This window comes from Ostreococcus lucimarinus, chromosome 10, assembly GCF_000092065.1.
Source record: "Ostreococcus lucimarinus CCE9901 chromosome 10, complete sequence".
Lineage (NCBI taxonomy): Eukaryota > Viridiplantae > Chlorophyta > Mamiellophyceae > Mamiellales > Bathycoccaceae > Ostreococcus > Ostreococcus sp. 'lucimarinus'.
This window is the reverse complement of record NC_009364.1, coordinates 404,103-420,627: the sequence shown is the minus strand read 5'-3', so window position 1 is coordinate 420,627 and position 16,525 is coordinate 404,103. Positions and strand designations below refer to the sequence as shown.

General features: G+C 65.1%; 10 protein-coding genes across 10 annotated transcripts; 5 read left to right on the top strand and 5 right to left on the bottom strand.

Moving 5' to 3' along the window:
• Positions 1-8: 8 nt before the first annotated feature.
• On the bottom strand, positions 9-920 carry OSTLU_26206 (predicted protein; the record flags this gene model as incomplete). The annotated part of the gene is made up of 1 exon (XM_001419960.1): positions 9-920. One exon carries the CDS (start codon positions 918-920, stop codon positions 9-11), a length of 912 nt encoding a protein of 303 aa, XP_001419997.1.
• An 871-nt stretch (positions 921-1,791) lies between these two features.
• OSTLU_94888 (predicted protein) lies at positions 1,792-2,541 on the top strand (the record flags this gene model as incomplete). Its single annotated transcript, XM_001420132.1, has 1 exon — positions 1,792-2,541. One exon carries the CDS (start codon positions 1,792-1,794, stop codon positions 2,539-2,541), a length of 750 nt encoding a protein of 249 aa, XP_001420169.1.
• A 109-nt stretch (positions 2,542-2,650) lies between these two features.
• OSTLU_9623 (predicted protein) lies at positions 2,651-2,944 on the bottom strand (the record flags this gene model as incomplete). The annotated part of the gene is made up of 1 exon (XM_001419959.1): positions 2,651-2,944. A coding segment is annotated over one exon (294 nt), but the record flags the coding sequence as incomplete, so codon positions are not given.
• Positions 2,945-3,362: 418 nt separating this feature from the next.
• TRPG (anthranilate synthase beta chain) lies at positions 3,363-4,127 on the bottom strand (the record flags this gene model as incomplete). Its single annotated transcript, XM_001419958.1, has 1 exon — positions 3,363-4,127. The coding sequence occupies one exon, from the start codon at positions 4,125-4,127 to the stop codon at positions 3,363-3,365; it is 765 nt and encodes a 254-aa protein (XP_001419995.1).
• Positions 4,128-4,492: 365 nt separating this feature from the next.
• On the top strand, positions 4,493-9,277 carry OSTLU_93364 (predicted protein; the record flags this gene model as incomplete). Its single annotated transcript, XM_001420131.1, has 1 exon — positions 4,493-9,277. One exon carries the CDS (start codon positions 4,493-4,495, stop codon positions 9,275-9,277), a length of 4,785 nt encoding a protein of 1,594 aa, XP_001420168.1.
• A 134-nt stretch (positions 9,278-9,411) lies between these two features.
• OSTLU_38024 (predicted protein) lies at positions 9,412-9,687 on the bottom strand (the record flags this gene model as incomplete). The annotated part of the gene is made up of 1 exon (XM_001419957.1): positions 9,412-9,687. The coding sequence occupies one exon, from the start codon at positions 9,685-9,687 to the stop codon at positions 9,412-9,414; it is 276 nt and encodes a 91-aa protein (XP_001419994.1).
• Positions 9,688-10,650: 963 nt separating this feature from the next.
• Positions 10,651-11,430, top strand: OSTLU_26200 (predicted protein; the record flags this gene model as incomplete). The annotated part of the gene is made up of 1 exon (XM_001420130.1): positions 10,651-11,430. The coding sequence occupies one exon, from the start codon at positions 10,651-10,653 to the stop codon at positions 11,428-11,430; it is 780 nt and encodes a 259-aa protein (XP_001420167.1).
• A 76-nt stretch (positions 11,431-11,506) lies between these two features.
• OSTLU_25162 (predicted protein) lies at positions 11,507-12,550 on the top strand. Its single transcript, XM_001420129.1, has one exon. The coding sequence runs from the start codon at positions 11,511-11,513 to the stop codon at positions 12,528-12,530; it is 1,020 nt and encodes a 339-aa protein (XP_001420166.1). The 5' UTR covers positions 11,507-11,510; the 3' UTR covers positions 12,531-12,550.
• A 17-nt stretch (positions 12,551-12,567) lies between these two features.
• Positions 12,568-13,422, bottom strand: OSTLU_93362 (predicted protein; the record flags this gene model as incomplete). The annotated part of the gene is made up of 1 exon (XM_001419956.1): positions 12,568-13,422. One exon carries the CDS (start codon positions 13,420-13,422, stop codon positions 12,568-12,570), a length of 855 nt encoding a protein of 284 aa, XP_001419993.1.
• Positions 13,423-15,141: 1,719 nt separating this feature from the next.
• On the top strand, positions 15,142-16,152 carry OSTLU_10150 (predicted protein; the record flags this gene model as incomplete). Its single annotated transcript, XM_001420128.1, has 1 exon — positions 15,142-16,152. A coding segment is annotated over one exon (1,011 nt), but the record flags the coding sequence as incomplete, so codon positions are not given.
• Between the last annotated feature and the right edge of the window lie 373 nt (positions 16,153-16,525).

Sequence of the window (16,525 nt, the reverse complement as noted above, 5' to 3'; positions counted from 1 at the left end):
GCAATATATCAGGAACTCATCGCAATGCCTTCTCGAAATGCTCGCACGACGTTCTCGTGAACGCTTTTCGCCGCACAAATCACGCCGCCGCCGCCCGGCGAGAAACGCCGTCTGTCGCCGTCGCGACCGAGAAACCCGAGCGAGCGTCCGTGTAAATCCGTCACGACACAACCAGCCTCTTCGGCGCATAAAACACCCGCGGCGTGATCCCAAGAATTGACGCACGCGTCGTCGCCGCCCTCCTTTGCGTGTTGAATAAAAATCGACGACGAGCCAGCGACGACGTCGACGTATTTGCACAGACTCCCGCAACACAATCGGCGCACCCGCGCCGGCGACACGCCCGCCCGGCCGAGCGGCAAAGACTCGAACGATTCGTGCGCCGAAATGACGACGTTCGCGTCCGACAACGCTTTCGGCTGCGCGCACGAAACGCGCCGAAACGCGCTCGTCTCGTCGTCGCGCGAGCGAGCGAAACACCCGCGACCGCGCGCGGCGACCACCTCCAATCCTCCGCCCGGCCACTTCGGCGCTATCATCACCGCGATCTCCGGCGTCCCGACGTCGCTCATGAGCGCCAATCCGAGCACGTATTGTTTATCCGCGTCGTCGCTCGCCGCGAACGCCTTCGTGCCGTCCAGAGGATCGCACACCCAGTACCGCCCGATCCCCCCCGACGTCTCCCTCAGCCGTTCCCTCGCCTCCGTTTCGTCCACTCCCGCCCCACACGCCGTCAAAATCGCCGTCACGACGTCGGCGTCACCGTCCAGCGCTCGCGTCGTCTCCTCGCCCACGAAATCTTCGCCCTCGCCGCCGCGCAGCGCCCTCGCGCACGCCACCTGCGCGGCGACGTCCGCCACCGTCGCGATCGTCGAATCGCGCTTGCGTTCCGCGACGGCGTTCCGTCCGCGCGCGCGCATCGCGACGGCGATCGCCGCGCGCGCCGCGTCGAGCGCGCGCGCCGCGTCGTCAACCTCTCGCAAGACGGTTGGAAGTTCATTCGCCGCGCGCGCGCCGTTCGAGCGCGCCTCGGCGTCCGCGCGCGGTCGCGGTCGCGCGCGACGATCGCGCGGCGTCGCGCGCGCGACGCCGACGCGCGCTCGAGCGGCGCGCGCGCGCATCGCGTCGCGATGTCCCGACCGACCGATGGGCGCGCGAACCGAACCGTCTCGCCCGCACACGCGCGCGCGCGCGACGCCGCGCGACGCTCGCGACGCGATGGCGCGCGCCGCGACGCGCACGCTCGGCGACGCGCTCGTCGCGCTCGCGTGGACGTCGCACGTCGCGTGCGGGACGCTGATTCTCTTCGTGCTCGCGCTCGCGCTCGCGTCGGCGCTTCGCGTCGACGTCGCGGTGTGCCTCGCGCCGTGCGCGGGCGTGTTCTGGTCGCTGCTCGTCCCGAGCGACGCGCTGGGGCGGATGCGCGCGCGCGGTTGGCGGTGGCGCGACGTCGCAGCGGCGGCGGCGACGCGAAGCGGCGGCGGGAACGCGGCGGCGTTTTGGAGCGCGCGCGGCGACGCGCGCGCGCGGCGAGACGAGACGGCGAGCGACGCCGTCGGGCGCGAATCGTTCGGGAGGACGACGGCGGCGACGCGGGGACGATGCGCGCTGCCGCCGGCGACGACGTGGCCGCACCGACCGATTTTCGTGCGCGCGAGCCCGCGGACGAAGACGACGGCGCTCGACGGATGGGCGTCCGAACGCGGACCGGTGCTGAAGAGCGAACGCGGTCGAGGGGTGAAGGCGCCGAGCGCGATCGACGCCAACGCGCCGGTGAACACGGAGAGCGCGATGGAATTCGAGACGGAGTTGTTCCGCGGGAAGATTGTGTGTCGATTTAAAGGCGTGGAGGACGCGCACACGAAGACGTCGAGCGAGTTTTATCGGGTGAAAAAGTGCACGTTTCAAGTGTTGGTCCAGGGAAAGTTTAAGGAAAAAGTCAAGGTGAGCGACATGCTCACGGGCGGAGAATTCGATCGCGCGTTTGAGAACATCCCGCCGCGCACTTTGGTGTTCGCGGGCGAGCAATTCTTCAAGCTTCTCACGCCCGGGCTTTCGGTGGACATGCTGTGCGATGTGCCGTACTACTACGCACCGCTAGGTTCGACGCTGAGCGTGTTAGCGGCTCACGCAGAAGAAGACGCGCCGGAGCCGACGGCGGAGATCGGCGAAGACACGCGCCGATTCGGCGGTCGGTTCGCGACGCCGAAGACGATTGACGAGCGGTGCGCGATATTTTCTGACCCGAGCGAAAATGAGGAGTATTACTTCAACACCGAAGACGTCTACACAATGGACTATTTCCAGAACGTCCTTCTCTTCGACGAGTACGTGTTGGACGTCAAAGTCACGCAGCTACCCCTCGCGCGATGTCTCAACGGCCAGCCAATCAGTTTCTTCGGCAAACATCGCGATGGGCGCTACGCGTATTCGTTTGAGATTTGGCACGAGTGTCTCCTTCCGAAAGCCCCCGAACGAACGCCCATAGGAACCCCGTGGCCGCAGAGCGATCACCGCGAACGACCTAGCCCTCAGCAGTAGCGATCGTAGTGCAGAGCGATTAGCGGTTTTGTTTGTATATTAAACGGCCTCGTAAAACCGGTCGAGAAAATTCGCCTCGAGCTCACGGCGCCGGCAGCCCGTACGCCTGCGCGTACGTCATGATCCCCCCCTCGACGTTCACCAAATCGTCGTATCCGCACTGCGCCAGCGCCGCGCACGCCTTTTCGCTTCGCACGCCTCCCTTGCACATGACGACCAACTTTTTATCCCTCGGCAGCGTCTCCAACCACTCCCCCGCCGCGCTCAGCGGCTTGAGCTCGAATCGCGGCAATCGCGCGGCGTCCCACTCGTCGCGCTCGCGCACGTCCACGAACATCGTGTCGTCGTCGCTCGCGCTGTCGAGCATGTCCTTGAGCGCGCTGACGTCGATGTTCGCCCACGGCGCGCCGGCGGCGAAGGCGCGCGCGCGGGGCGTCGCGCGCGCGACGACGGCGTGACGGGCGCACGCGGACGCCGACGGCGCGCGCGCGGTGCGCGCGCACGCGCGCGTGAGCGCGGCGAGCGATCGAGCGGTGATCATGGCGGGCGGACGCGCGGAAAAGTGCGGGACCCGCGGTGCCGACCCGCGGTGCCGACCGAGGGTGGACGCGAGACGAGACGCGCGCGCGATTCGACGACGCCGGGGCGCGCGCGCGATGCGTCGCGACGACGCGAGCGGGTAAAGCGGTGGTTTTTGAATTAAGTACCATTACGCTCGTGAACGCGAAGGAAACGCGCGACGAATCGATGGCGGCGCGGCGCTCGCGAAGCGAGATTTCCGCCCGCGCTTCCCGCGCTCTTTCCCGCGCTCTTTCCCGCGCCTACGCGCGCGCTAACTCCGATTCCGCCGCCCTGTCGTTGATCATTTTCACCCAATTCTTCACGATCAACAGCCCGTTCTCGGTGATGATGGACTCGGGATGAAACTGCACGCCCTGAATCCAAGGATACGCCTTGTGCTTCACCGCCATGACGGTCCCGTCCTCCGTCCACGCCGTCACCTCGAGCGCATCCTCGGGAAAATTATCCCGCGATATCACCAACGAGTGATACCGCGCCGCCTGAAACGGGCTCGGCAGTCCGCTCAGCACCGTGTCCAAATCCGTTCGATGCGTCACCGGCGACGACTTGCCGTGCATCAACCCCGTCGGCGCGCGCACGATGTCCCCCCCGAACACCTGTCCGATGCACTGATGTCCCATGCACACCCCGAACACGCCGAATTCCGGTCCAAGCTCTCGCACGACGTCCAGCGAGATCCCCGAGTCCTCCGGTCGTCCCGGTCCCGGCGACACCATCACGCCGCGCGGCCGCATCGCGCGCACCTCCTCCACCGTCACCTCGTCGTTCTTATACACCGCGTGCGCGCACCCGCAATCCCCGAGGTACTGCGACAGATTATACGTAAAGCTATCGTAGTTGTCTATGATCACCACCGGTCGCGCCGCGTCCTCGCGCGTCGCGCGCGCCGCCGCGCCCGCGCGTCGTCGTCGTCCCGTCCATCGCGTCGTCGTCGTCGTCGTCGTCGTCCGCGTCGCCGTCGTCGCTCCGCGCGTCGTCGGCGTCGCCGCGCGAACCGTCGCCATCGTCCGCGCGCGTCCTCGCGTCGCGTCCTTCGGCGGCGTCGCCGCGTGGCGCGCGCGCGCGTCGCGACGGCGCGACGGCGCGAGGTTTGGATAATGGTCCGCGTCGTGCGTATGCGCAAACAGTTAGAATCGCGGTCGGTCGGTCGCGTGTCGTATGCGCACGCAGTCAGAATCGCGGTCGGTCGGTCGCGTGTCGTATGCGCACACAGTCAGACTCGCGGTCGGTCGGTCGCGTGTCGTATGCGCAAACAGTCAGAATCGCGGTCGGTCGGTCGCGTGTCGTATGCGCGAACAGTCAGAATCGCGGTCGGTCGGCGCGCGCGCGATTCGAATCCGTCGCGACAGCCGCGCGACTGCGCGACGCGATGCGCGACGTCGCGGACGACCTCGGATGGGGCGACGCGTTCGAGGACTCGGACGCGAGCGACGCCGGCGCGGAGAGCGACGCGAGCGCGAGCGACGACGACGGACGAACCGCGACGGCGACGACGACGACGACGCGCGACGCGGCGGCGTCGCGAATCGCGAGCGCGTCGGCGACGACGGCGACGACGACGCGCGAGGGCGCGCGCGTCGGGACGATCGGACCCGAACTCGCGGCGCTGCGCGCGGCGCAGGGCGAGACGAGGGAACACTACACGATGTCGCACTACGATCGGTTGTACGGGTGCGAGCGACGGTGGCGACGAGACGCGCGCGGGAGTAAGACGTGGTGCAAGGACGTGCACGACGCGGGGTGTCGAGAGTGCACGACGTGCCACTTTTGTAGACAAAAGACGACGGACGCGAAGACGACGTGCGTGTGCGGAACGTGGCGGAGAGCGCCGGAGGGAGGACGGGGGCGAGGGACGTGGTGCGGGTGGTGCCTGGAGATGCGCGTGGGGGAAAATTTGGACGAGGCGATGGCGGATGCGGAGTGGCGGTGTCCGGTGTGTCGGGATATATGCAATTGTAGCGGGGCGAATTGCTTGCGGGCGAAGCGGAATTTGTTCCCGACGCAACAGTTGACGGGCGAGGCTTTGGCGTACGGGTGGCCGTCGGTGGCGCATTACTTGATCACGACCGCCATCGTGAGTGGGCGAGACGCACCGCCGATGTTGGACTTGCCCGCGGCGTACACGGAACGGCAGCGAAGACAGCGTGATCCCGCCGCGGCGGGTGGCGGCGGCGGAAGCGGTCGCGGCACCATTCCGGGACTCTTCGGCGCGCGCTCGAACAAAGAGGCGCAAGCCATCGCCTTGCGCGCAAAAGTCGCGGCGAGTGTGCGCGCGGCGTTCGGTGATCTCGTTACCGATGGGGATCGAGGCGCCGATGGTGACGACGAAGGCGATCAATCCGACGGCGCCGCCGAAGCCGCCGAAACCGGCTCGAACGCGCGGCGACGCGGCGGTCGATCTAGGGCGCGCGGTACTCGCGGTGCCCGCGTCGGCGCGCAGCAACTAGATGGCTATGGAAGTTCAGATGGTTCTGAGTTGAATTCTTCCGACAGCGAGGGTGATGTCGAAACTGCCACCACGCCGGACGTCGTCGCGCGCGATGCCGAGCCGGTCGACGTCGCGATGGTCGCAGCGCCGCCGCGTTCGGATCACGTCACCGGGCACGTTCGATCCTACGCGGCGACGTCGACGGCGCGCGAAGGGTCGGTCGCGCAACGTGTGCCAAAACAGAAGCGCGCGCGGACGGATTATGGACCCGCTCCTGATCGCCGCGAGGACGAAGAGTGGCGTTCCGACGACGAAGGCGCGTCTGGCGCAGACTTTGTTCACGTACCTCGGGAACAACGTCACGTCGTTGATGCCGTGCACGAAGACGACGGAGATCGGATTGAACGCAGAACGCGCGAGCCATCGACGTCGCGTCCTGGCGTGGCGACGCACACGACAGAGTACGGCGAGACAGTCGTCGTTCGACAGGGCGACGTCGCGCCGCCGACGGCGCGTCGTCGTCGTCGTCGACGAGTTCCCAGACCGACTGAAGCGGAACAGTTTGCGACAGTCAATCCGGAAGTCGTTGAGGCTGCACAGAGCCGCGCCGTACACGCCGCCGCGCAAGAAGAGGACGAGGAAACTCGCGCCGCGCAGGGTGAAGGCGCGTGCGCGCAAATTTTGCGTGACCTTCGAGACGGGGCGCGAGATGAGTTTCAGTTCAGGGACGCGTTGGTGTGCTCCAACCAAGCCCTTCGCGGCGCAATGGTCGAGACAGACTCTGGTATTGTGGTCGACGAGAGCGAGCTGCGAGCGTTTTGCGCCCTCGTCGTGCGCATCGCTCGCGTTGCGCCGAGGACGCCCGCAGGTTTACAAATAATTTCCGACGCGCGAGAGACGCTCGCAGATCCAGAAACGTTTCGCGCGCATCAAAGTACTGCGCGCGCCGTCGTGCTCAGGGCGCTACTGCGCTGTAGTGATCACGCGGCGTATCAGGGTGTCCACGTCGGCGAGTCGCTCATTCAGTTGCTCACGCTCTTGGCTGAGCTCGGTCAGGAGTATTGCATGATTCGCGAATACATACAAGCCAAGTCGGGCGAAACGCCACCGGAATTACCGACGTATATTCAAGCATCGATCCACGAACTTGCAGCTGTCGATGCCGAGGGCGAAAATCAGACGACTAAAGAAGACCAAGTCGCCCTGCTTTTGCTGGAAAGACTCGAAGCGGCGCACGTTTTGCTGTACGCATCCATGGCTGCGCTTCGTCGATCTGTGCGAGGACCACCTTTGGCGGGCCGCGAAGAGCTCTTCTGCCCGACGCTCGCTGCGTTTCTCGACCCGAGCTATCCGTTCAAAGTTAAATTGAGGAAGCAAGCGCTACGTTTGATCGCCGCCGCCGTCACCGCGGCCACGCGTGATTGGGGAGATCCAAAATCACCCGAGACGTTGGCTTTGGCTAAGAATGCGAGCGAACACATATGGCCGGCGCTTTCGAATTTACTCGCTCTAGATTTCCCGGCGCGCTCGAACTCGCCAGTGACAACTGTTGGTGGTTCTGGAGTCACGCGAGCGGCTATCGAAGGCTCGGCTCGGCTCATCGCCCTGCTGCTTCGGTCTGGCGTTTGGACGTGGAGCCAAGCGGAGACAGCCGTCGTGGCTCCGCACACGCCGGCAACTTTTTGGCGGTTGGCAGGCGCGCCGTATCGAGCGTTCGCGTATCGACTTTATTCACGATTACTCGACGTCACGCCGATTTATTACGGCGGTATCGGTGCCCCACTTCTAAAGTTGTGGGTCCTTGCGACGATGGATCCCGCCGCCGGGGAATCTGGCGCGACCGGCATCAGTCGAGCCCGCGCGAGAATCACCAGAGCCGCGAAACGACATCCCATTTTGTTCCCCGCTTTCCCTGCGAGCGAAAAGCTGGAAGGGTGCGACAAGTCGGACAACGCATCGTTACACAAGCGCGCGCGTTGGGTGGCGGAAGTGCTGCACCAGGCGGCGACGACGGCGGTTTCGCCCAAGGTTCGAGTATCAGCCGTCGCCGCGTCGAACGCCTTCTGGGATGCGCTCCCGTGTCGCGAAGCCGAAGTTCGGGGAAAGCACAGTGAAAGTGCATTCATGGGTGCGAGTGCTTTGATTCTCACGACGGCGGTGTCTCATCTGTCGGACGCTTTCTTGGCGCCACCGCCGCCAAAACTCGTGCCCATGCTTTGCAAGACGGTGGAGTTGAGCTCGACGAGAGGTGGGCGTCAATCGGAAGCTCGCGCTGAAACATTGGCGCACGCTATGCTGACGGTCGCCTTGAAGTTTGATCCCCGCGACGTCACAATGCTGACGACGCTTGTCGCGATATTGCACGAGACGATGGAACGACCGCGAGCGACGGATGCCGACGACGCCATCGGCGCCATTTGGGCGGCGCTCGACGCCACCGATTCTTTGCACGTGAGTTTAGGAATTGCCAGCGAAAAGGTCGTCGCGCTTCGCGAGTTCGTCATCACCTCGTGCGCAAAACGATCGATAGAGCGCGCGAGATACACGGCGTCGAGCAAAGCTGGCACGCAAGCCGCGAAGGGATGGGCGCTCGCGCTCGCGCTTTTGACGAAGAAGAGTTCTGAAGCCACGTGGCTGCGAGCGCTTATGCCGTCGATTTTGGACGCGCTTCAGCCACCTGCGGTCGCCATCGGTAAAAGTGCGGCACCGCCACCGATTTCAACATCGGATACGAGTATTCGTGCAGCGCTCTATCGCTTACTCATCGACGCAGTGACGCACCATCCAGATCTCACGGCGCGCGTCGACGGCGATGTGGTGGCATCTACGGAGCCCGAAAACGTCTTCTTCATCGCGATAATGCGAGCGGCGATCGGTGAAATCGCATACGCGCTCGGTGGCGCAGAGCAAAGCAAGGGCTTCATGCCACTCAGCGAGATGGATCGCAACGCCGCCGGTCGCCGGCTGCGAGGCGTGTTGGGCGCGACGCCGTCTGCGACGACGCACGCTTTGGAGGAAGTTTACCGCTCGTTCAAGCCACCGGTGGAAACTTTGGCCGATGCGCGAGAAACTGACGTCGAGCAAGCGTCGCCGACGGCCACGGCTGTGGCCGCGCTCAAGTTTATATCAGCCTTCGCGATTTCGACACCCGCGGCGACGCGGCTCGTAAAGACGCACGTCTTGTCGCCCATCAAAGCGGCCATGAAGAGGAAAGAATCGCACGCCAGACGCGCGCTCGTTTCTCACGTGAACGATCTTTGGGCGGGCGTCGGGCTCATTCAGCACAGTTCAAAAGAGAACACCGTACCGTTGTCGGCGCCGCCGACGCCCGCCGCGAAGCGTTTGGAAATTCCCCAAGCGGCGTGGCCCGCAGGGGCGGCGGAACCGTGCGCGTTTGCCTCGATCGCAAGCAAGCCGCCGGGGACGTCGATAAACGTCATCGGGCAACTCATCAAGCGCGAGCCCGCGAACGGAGTGGCTGTGAAAGAGAATCCAAAGACTGGGAAGAAGTTTGACATGTTGTTCGTGACGCTCTGCGATCACGCCGGCGACGAGCTTCGCGTGCAGTTGATCGGCGCGAGCGCGAAGAAGTGCGCGGCCGCGCTCGACGTGGACGGTATGCCGAGTGACATCCCTCTCGGATTCGTGGGCTTGAAGGCGAAGGGCGCGATGGCGTGGGACCCGAAAGAAACCGCTTCGCTGGTTGTGAATCCCGCGACAGCGTGAGATGAAACGATACCAGAGAGAAACGATGCCAGAGAGAAACGAGACGCGTAGATCTTCATTGCAACGCCGCGCTACGCGAAAAATCGTCCATGGAAGGAATTAAGGCGTAAAAATGGTAGTACAGTAGAATTTGACTAAGTCTCTTCGAACACCTCCGTCTTGCACGTCGGACACGACTTGTTCTCCTTCAACCACGGCTCGACGCACTCACCGTGATACACGTGCCCGCACCTCGGCAACTCGCACGCGTCCTCACCGGCGTCGAATTCCATGCAACACACCGCACACTTCGTCCCCGCCACGCTCGCATCGATCGTCCTTTGCGGCAACGACGCGATTTGCGCATCGGTGAGCCCACACGTCACCTTCCCCACGACGTCCCCGAGCTCGCACAACTCCTCGTACGTCATCGCGTCCGTATCGATCCCCTCCGCCTCAGAATCCTCCTCCGCATCGGGATCGATCCCAGCCATGGCCAACATCCGATTCCTATACTCTTGTTCCTCCTGTTCCTGCAGTTGCCTCGCGAGCGCCAACGATTCATCCTCTTCCTCCTCCTCGAACGCCGCGTCCTCGTCCGCGAACGCCGTCTCGCCTCGCGCGTTCCCGTCGAAGCGCATCATGAAGTACGCGCGCTCTTGCTCCTGCAACAACCGCGCCAACGACGCCGAATCATCCTTCATCGCGCGCGTGAACGCGCATCGTCAGTCTCGGCGCTCGACCACGACGCCAGCGTCCCTCGCGTCTCGTCGCGCGTCCCGAGGGGAAAGACTTCGCTCGAGAAACGGTTGCGCCGGAATCGCTCGAATCGCCGTCTCGTTCGCGTCGCTCGCGCCCGTTCGCCCGTCGCGCGCGCGCGATCGACGCTCGCATCGCGCACCGTCTCTCCCAGCGCCCGTCGTCGTCGATCGACGCTCTGCTGTTCGAACAGTCGCAGCGTGCGCGACGGATCGGTCGTCGGCGGTTGCGCCGTCGTCGACGGTTCCGCGAGCTTGCGCTCGCGGTGCACGGGCGTCGAGCGCCCGGAGTTGCTCAGCGAGCGGTCGTTCTCGATGTCGTCCATCGCGGCGCGCGCTCGAGCGCGGCGCGGCGGCGCGCGCGGCGACGGCGTCGCGGATTGCGGCAGAGCGCGACGGATGCGCCGCGACGGCGACGGCGACGGCGCGCGCGACGTCGCGCGACCGGCGTACGAGGACGCGTACGAGGACGCCGTCGGCGCGCTCGAGCGCGCGATGGCGCGTCGCGCGCGCGCGGCGCTCGAAGGCGACGACGGCGGGACGACGGCGCGCGAGTGGACGCCCGAGGACGGCGCGGAAGCCGCGGCGCGCGTGCTCGAGACGTGCGGCGCGCACTACACCGCGTGGGCGTTTCGCATGCGGTGCGTCGAGGACGCGGTCGACGCGCGCGAGGCGGAGGCGGGGACGGCGACGCTGCGCGACGAGCTCGCGTTCGCCGAGGCGCAGACGACGAAAAATCCAAAGAATTATCAAGTGTGGAATCACGCGAGAATGGTGCTCGAACGCGCGGATGCCGCGGGTGCGTTTGAAGGATTACGAGACGGGGCGTTCGCGCACGCGAACGCGGCGCTGATGCTGGATGGGAAGAACATACACGCGTGGTCGCATCGCGCGTGGCTCGTCGAGCGATGCGACGCGTGGGAGGAAGAGATGGCGTTCACGGAGGAGATGCTGGCGGAAGATTGGATGAATAACAGCGCTTGGAACGCGCGGTTTCAGTGCGTGATGGTGTGCTTGGAGCGAGGAGACGTGGGGGTGTTGGAGCGGGAGGCGGCGTTCGCGACGACGGCGCCGCGCGTCGACGACGACAACGAGAGCGCGTGGAATTATCTTCGCGGTCTGTGCGCGATCGCGGAGCGAGATGGGAGCGCGATACCGCGCGACGTCGCGAACCGCGTCGTCGCGCTCGCGATCGACGCCGCGCGAACCGCCGCGGCGCCCGCGCCGTCGCGCGTGCCGTCGCGTCACGCCGCGCTCCTGCTCGCCGACCGCGTCGCCGCCGAAGCCGTTCGCGACGCCGACATCGGTCGCGCCGCGAGCGCGGAGTCGATGTTTAGAAACTTAGCCACACTCGACCCTTTGCGCGGGAACTATTATCGCACCCGCATCGACCGCTTACGAGCGGCGTTGGCCTAGCTTTGCGTTGTAGCTCGCGTCGTCGCGCCCGCGCTCGCGCCGCCCTCACAATCAGCCTCCGCTCGCGCCCGACCGACGCCATGGTCGCCGTGCGCGACTTCATCGTCGACGCCGGTCTCGACGAGCACTACGCCGCGCGTTTCGTCGAGCAAGGCGTCGATACCGTCGACGATTTGCGTTACGAGAGAGACTTGGACGCGCTGCTCGAAGACGTCGGCGTGCGCGACGACGACGCGGCGACGTTCCGCGAAGCGCTGAAACGCGCGCTGGCGGGTGAAAAGAAGCGAGCACCGTCGGGCGATGACTTGGCGGAGGCGGTGAAGGCGTCGATGGCGAGTTCGCGGGCGCGACAAGGACTGGACGGGGACGGCGCCGGCGGCTCGGGACGCGTCACGGGCGGCGCGGTGCGCATGGGAGGCGCCAAGGTGGAGGACTACGCGCCGAAACTGACGTTAGATGATGCGGTGACGGAGGACGTGAACGCGCGCCTGGGCGTGGCGACGGCGAAGGAGATTGAAGACATACTCGCGGCGCACCGGGACAAGGATTTTTTGCGTTTGTTAAAGTTGCGCGAGGTGCCCATCGATTCGCTCGGTAAGGTTGAATGGAGCGGACACGAGGCGGTGAAAACAAACGAAATCGCGATGCGATGCAAACTGTTGAGTTTACGTTTGGATAAATCGAGGAACGCGCACGCGAAGGCGCCCGCGGCGCAGCGCGCGGTGAAAAACGTGCTCGATTTGTTGAGTCACAAAGACACGAGAAAGGAGTACTTGACGCTCGCGGTGCGGAGGAAAGTGGAGGAACTACGCGCGGAAGGGAAAATTCAAGGCGGCGGACACGTCTCCTTCACCGGCGTGCACTACGGCTCCGGTGCGGCGGCGACGCGCGCGGCGGAGGAGAATTACGTGTCCAAGGACATGCTCAACGAAATGCCGACGTACGACGAGACGATTCATTTAGATATGAGCGATGAAAACGCGCGCGCCGCGTTCGCGGCGCGCGGTGCGGAGCCCAAGAAGTCGTCCGCGCCCAAGGTGGACGTCTCGAGCATTCGCGCCAAGCTCGCGAGCAAAACGAAAAAGCCTCGATTTATGTAACGTCCGAGAAGCGCAAACGCGTCGCGTTACAACTACGCTAAGCCTCTAGTCTGGTGTGATTCGCGATACAATTACCGTTCGCGACCGCGCGTTCGTGGAACCACCGTCGCGCGCGATAGACGTCCTCGACGCACAACTCGTGCCCCATGTTTTCGCGCAGCGTCACCATCCCCCCCGTCAACCGCCCCGCCTCCAACGACCACTCCACGGGCACCAAAGGATCGGCCCCACCCGCTAGTATTAAAGTGTCGGGCTTCAGTTCTGAGAACTCTCTCGAGCGATTCGGCAGGTACCCGCGCACCGCGAGCACGCCGCCGACGTCGCTCAACTCGCTCTTCGCGCACGCCAACGCCAAGCACGCCCCCTGCGAGAACCCGCCCAAGACGACGTCTTTGCGCTGAATCCCGTACTTTCGCACCGCATCGTCCACGATCGTCACCGCGCGCACCACCGCGTCCTCGATCCCATCGCACGTCCACTCGCGCTCGTCTTTCCTTCGCACGCGCAGTCGCGGCTTGAACCACGCGCGCGGAAACCGCCCGTTCCCCGCGTCCATCCGCATCGCGTCCGGCGTCGCGATCGCCGTCCGCCCGCTCGCGCTCCCGCGCGCCCTCGCCACGACCTCACAAAACTCTCGCCACGCCCCCCCGTCGACGTCGCCGTACCCGTGAAACCACACCAACAACCGCGCCGCGCCCGCGTCGCGCGTCGCCTCGCGCGTCGCGCCCCGTCGTCCCCCCTCCCCCTCGACGTCCCTCGGCCCCGTCGCGTCGCTCCCGAACGCCCCCACCGCGCTCGATATCCTTCGATTCACCCTGCGCACGACTCGCTCGACGTCGCGCGCGTCGCTCGTCGCGTCGTCACGCGTCGACGCGCGCGCGTCGAATCCCATCCGCTTCGGTCGCGCGCCCGTCGCGTCTCGCGTCGACGCGCTGGAACGCGTCACCGCGCGCGCGGCGTCGCGCGCGCGCGTCGCGACCGCGCGCATTCGCGTTTTTGCGCGCGTCGCGCGATGCCGCGACGGCCGCGCATTCATGCATTCATGCATCGCATCATTGAATCAATCAATCAATCAATCATCCGCGTCGGTCGCGACGCCCACGCGCGTCGTCGTCGCGACGATTCGAGTCGTCGCGACGCCGCGTCGTCGTCGACCGCGACGCGCGCGTTCGCGACGACGGCGCGCGACGGTTCAAAAATAGAAACCGGACGTGTCGGTCGCGGTTATCGACCGTTACGCGCTCGAGCGCGACTCGACGACGCGGTCGCGCGCGCATGCGATGAACGCGCACGGTTACGGGTTCTTCGACGTTCGAATCGATCGATCGATCGATCGATCGTCCGCCGGCGTCCGCAGTCGACGACGCCGCGATGGACGCGGCGAAGGTGCGCGCGTCGACGCGACGCGAACGTAACCGCGTGCGAGCGCTCGAGCGCGATGGGCGTCGCGCGTCGCGATGGGCGTCGACCGACGCGTCGACCATCGCGCCGTCGCGCGTCTTTGTTCCCCTGGCGATGACGCACGAACGAACGAACGAATCGACGACGACGATCGCGCGAACGAACGCGACGATGGACTGACGAAGGCGCGTTCGTCGCGCGCGGGCAACGATAGGCGTCGAGCGCGGCGGCGGCGTGGGCGGCGAAACGAAAAGAAGCCATCGCGCGGGCCAAGGCGCGACGCGCGACCGCGGACGACGAGGACGCGCGCGTCGCGAGACGCGAGGCGAAGGCGCGGGAAGAGGCGCGGTTGCGAGCGAAGACGGACAGGGCGAAGCGCGAAGAGAACGAACGCGCGGCGAAGAGGGAGGCGGAGGCGCTGGCGGCGAAGATTCGCGAGGAGGTGGAGCGGGAGTTGGCGAGGGAACGCGCGGAGGCGGACGCGCGCGCGGAGCGAGCGTGCGCGGAGGAGGACGCGCGAGCGAAGACGACGACGGTGCACTCGAAGGTGGTGCCCGATGGAACGGCGTTGGAGTTGAGCGGTGACGTCGAACTCGCGCCGGAACCGGAGCGGAAGAAGGTGCCGACGGCGACGCCGCAAAAGTCGCCGACCAAGCCGGAGAAGCCGCCCGCGGAGACGAAGACGGCGTCCGCGGAGAAGCCGGCGAAAGAGGAGGAAGAGGAAAAACCGCGCGCGGTGACGAAGGCGCCGGAACCGGCGAAGAAATCGGCGCCGAAACCGTACAAGGCGGAGTGGTCGCCGCCGAACGCGAAAAAGCCAGAGGGGAAGCGGTCGCGATCGCCGCTCGCGACGAATCGAGCGACGAGCGACGCGTCCAAGGAGAAGACTCGACCGCGCGAGCGCAAGGTGACGTCGACGACGACGCGACCGGTTGGGCGAGTGAGCGCGCCTGGTAAACCGTCCACGGCGGCGCGCCCCGTCGGCGGCGTGAGCGAACCATCCTCGACGAGACCGACGGGCGCGCCGGCGGCGAAAAAGCGGCCGACTGGCATGAGCGAAGACAAGGTGCATCGTCAAATGTTCGATAAGCGCGAGAGCAGGCGAATGAATCGAGTCCCTTTCGCGGCGTCGGTGAAGCGTTGGCGTGACAAGAATCTCACGAATTCGTCGGACGCCGAGACGGGCGCCGAGACGAGCGCGCCCGGAGCGATTAACGTGTACGCGCGAAAGCGTCCACTTTTCGATCCCGAGAAGAAGCGCGGCGAGTACGACGTCGTGAGCGTGAAGAGTGGATCAACCGCTGTCGTGCACAACTGCCAGATGCACGCCGATTTGAAGAGGATGTTTGTCAAGCACTGCGCGTACACGCTTTCGGGCGGCGTCTTTGACGAAGACGCGCAAGAGCACGATGTGTACGATCGCAGCGCGGCGCCTCTCGTGGCGGGTACGCTTAAAGGTGGCGTCGGCGCTTTATTCATGTACGGCCAAACGGGAAGCGGGAAGACGCACACGATGGAGAACATTGAGAAACACGCCATCGAGGCGCTATTCGTCGGCGACGGCGCCGCGGCGGGGGCGAAATCCATCAAGGTGTCGTATTTCGAAATCGCCGGTAAGGCGTGCGTGGACTTGCTGCAACCTGGTCGAGTGGAGATTCGACTGAAAGAATTGTTCGAAGAGCAGGGCGACGCGCTCACGGGGCAGATGGAAGTCGAACTCATGGGCGCGAAGGAACCCGTCGTGACGAGCGCGAGCGACTTGAAAAAGGTCATCGACGAGGGCAAATCTCGTCGACAAACGAGTGCGACGCAGTGTAACGCGTCGTCGTCTCGATCGCACGCAGTCATGCGTCTCACCGTTACTTTGTCCGATGGATCGATGGGTCGTCTGACGTTGGTGGATTGTGCAGGAAGCGAACGCAAAGAGGACAATACGCATCACAACGAGAAGCAGCGAAAGGAAACGGCGGAAATTAATGCGAGCTTGTACGCGCTGAAAGAGTGCGTGCGCTTCCGACGACTGAAATTTTCGGGCGCTAGAAACTCAAACGTGCACGTGCCGTACCGGAACAGCCCGCTCACTCGCGTCCTGGCGGAGTGCTTCGTGCGCGAAGACGCTGGCGTCGCCGTCATCGGCACCATGTCACCGGCGTCTATCGACACCGAGCACTCTCTCGCGACTTTGAAAACGATCAACGCCATCGGGGGCAACGAAGACAGCGAGGGATACGCCGAAGAAAAAGAGGACGTCGCCGCGACGCTTCGCGTGGACGCAAAGACTGGTCAAGTCACCGAGGTCGCGGCGGAGCGTCTTATCGCCCCCGTGAAATGGAGCCGCGAAGAAGTGACGCAGTGGCTATCGAGCGCGGCGAGAGGGGCGTTTCAGTCTGTCAAGGTACCGACCACGCTCACGGGAAGCCAGTTCGTCCGCATGTCGCCGCTAGTATTGAAAAATATGTGCGGTGGCGACGAAGCGCTCGCGACGAAGCTTCACAAATGCCTCCGCGCGGAGGTGACGCGATGCTCGGTGCAGCAGCGATGAAAAAACGCCTTGTAATTTGAGAATGATGTTGATTTACACGTCGCGAGCGGGC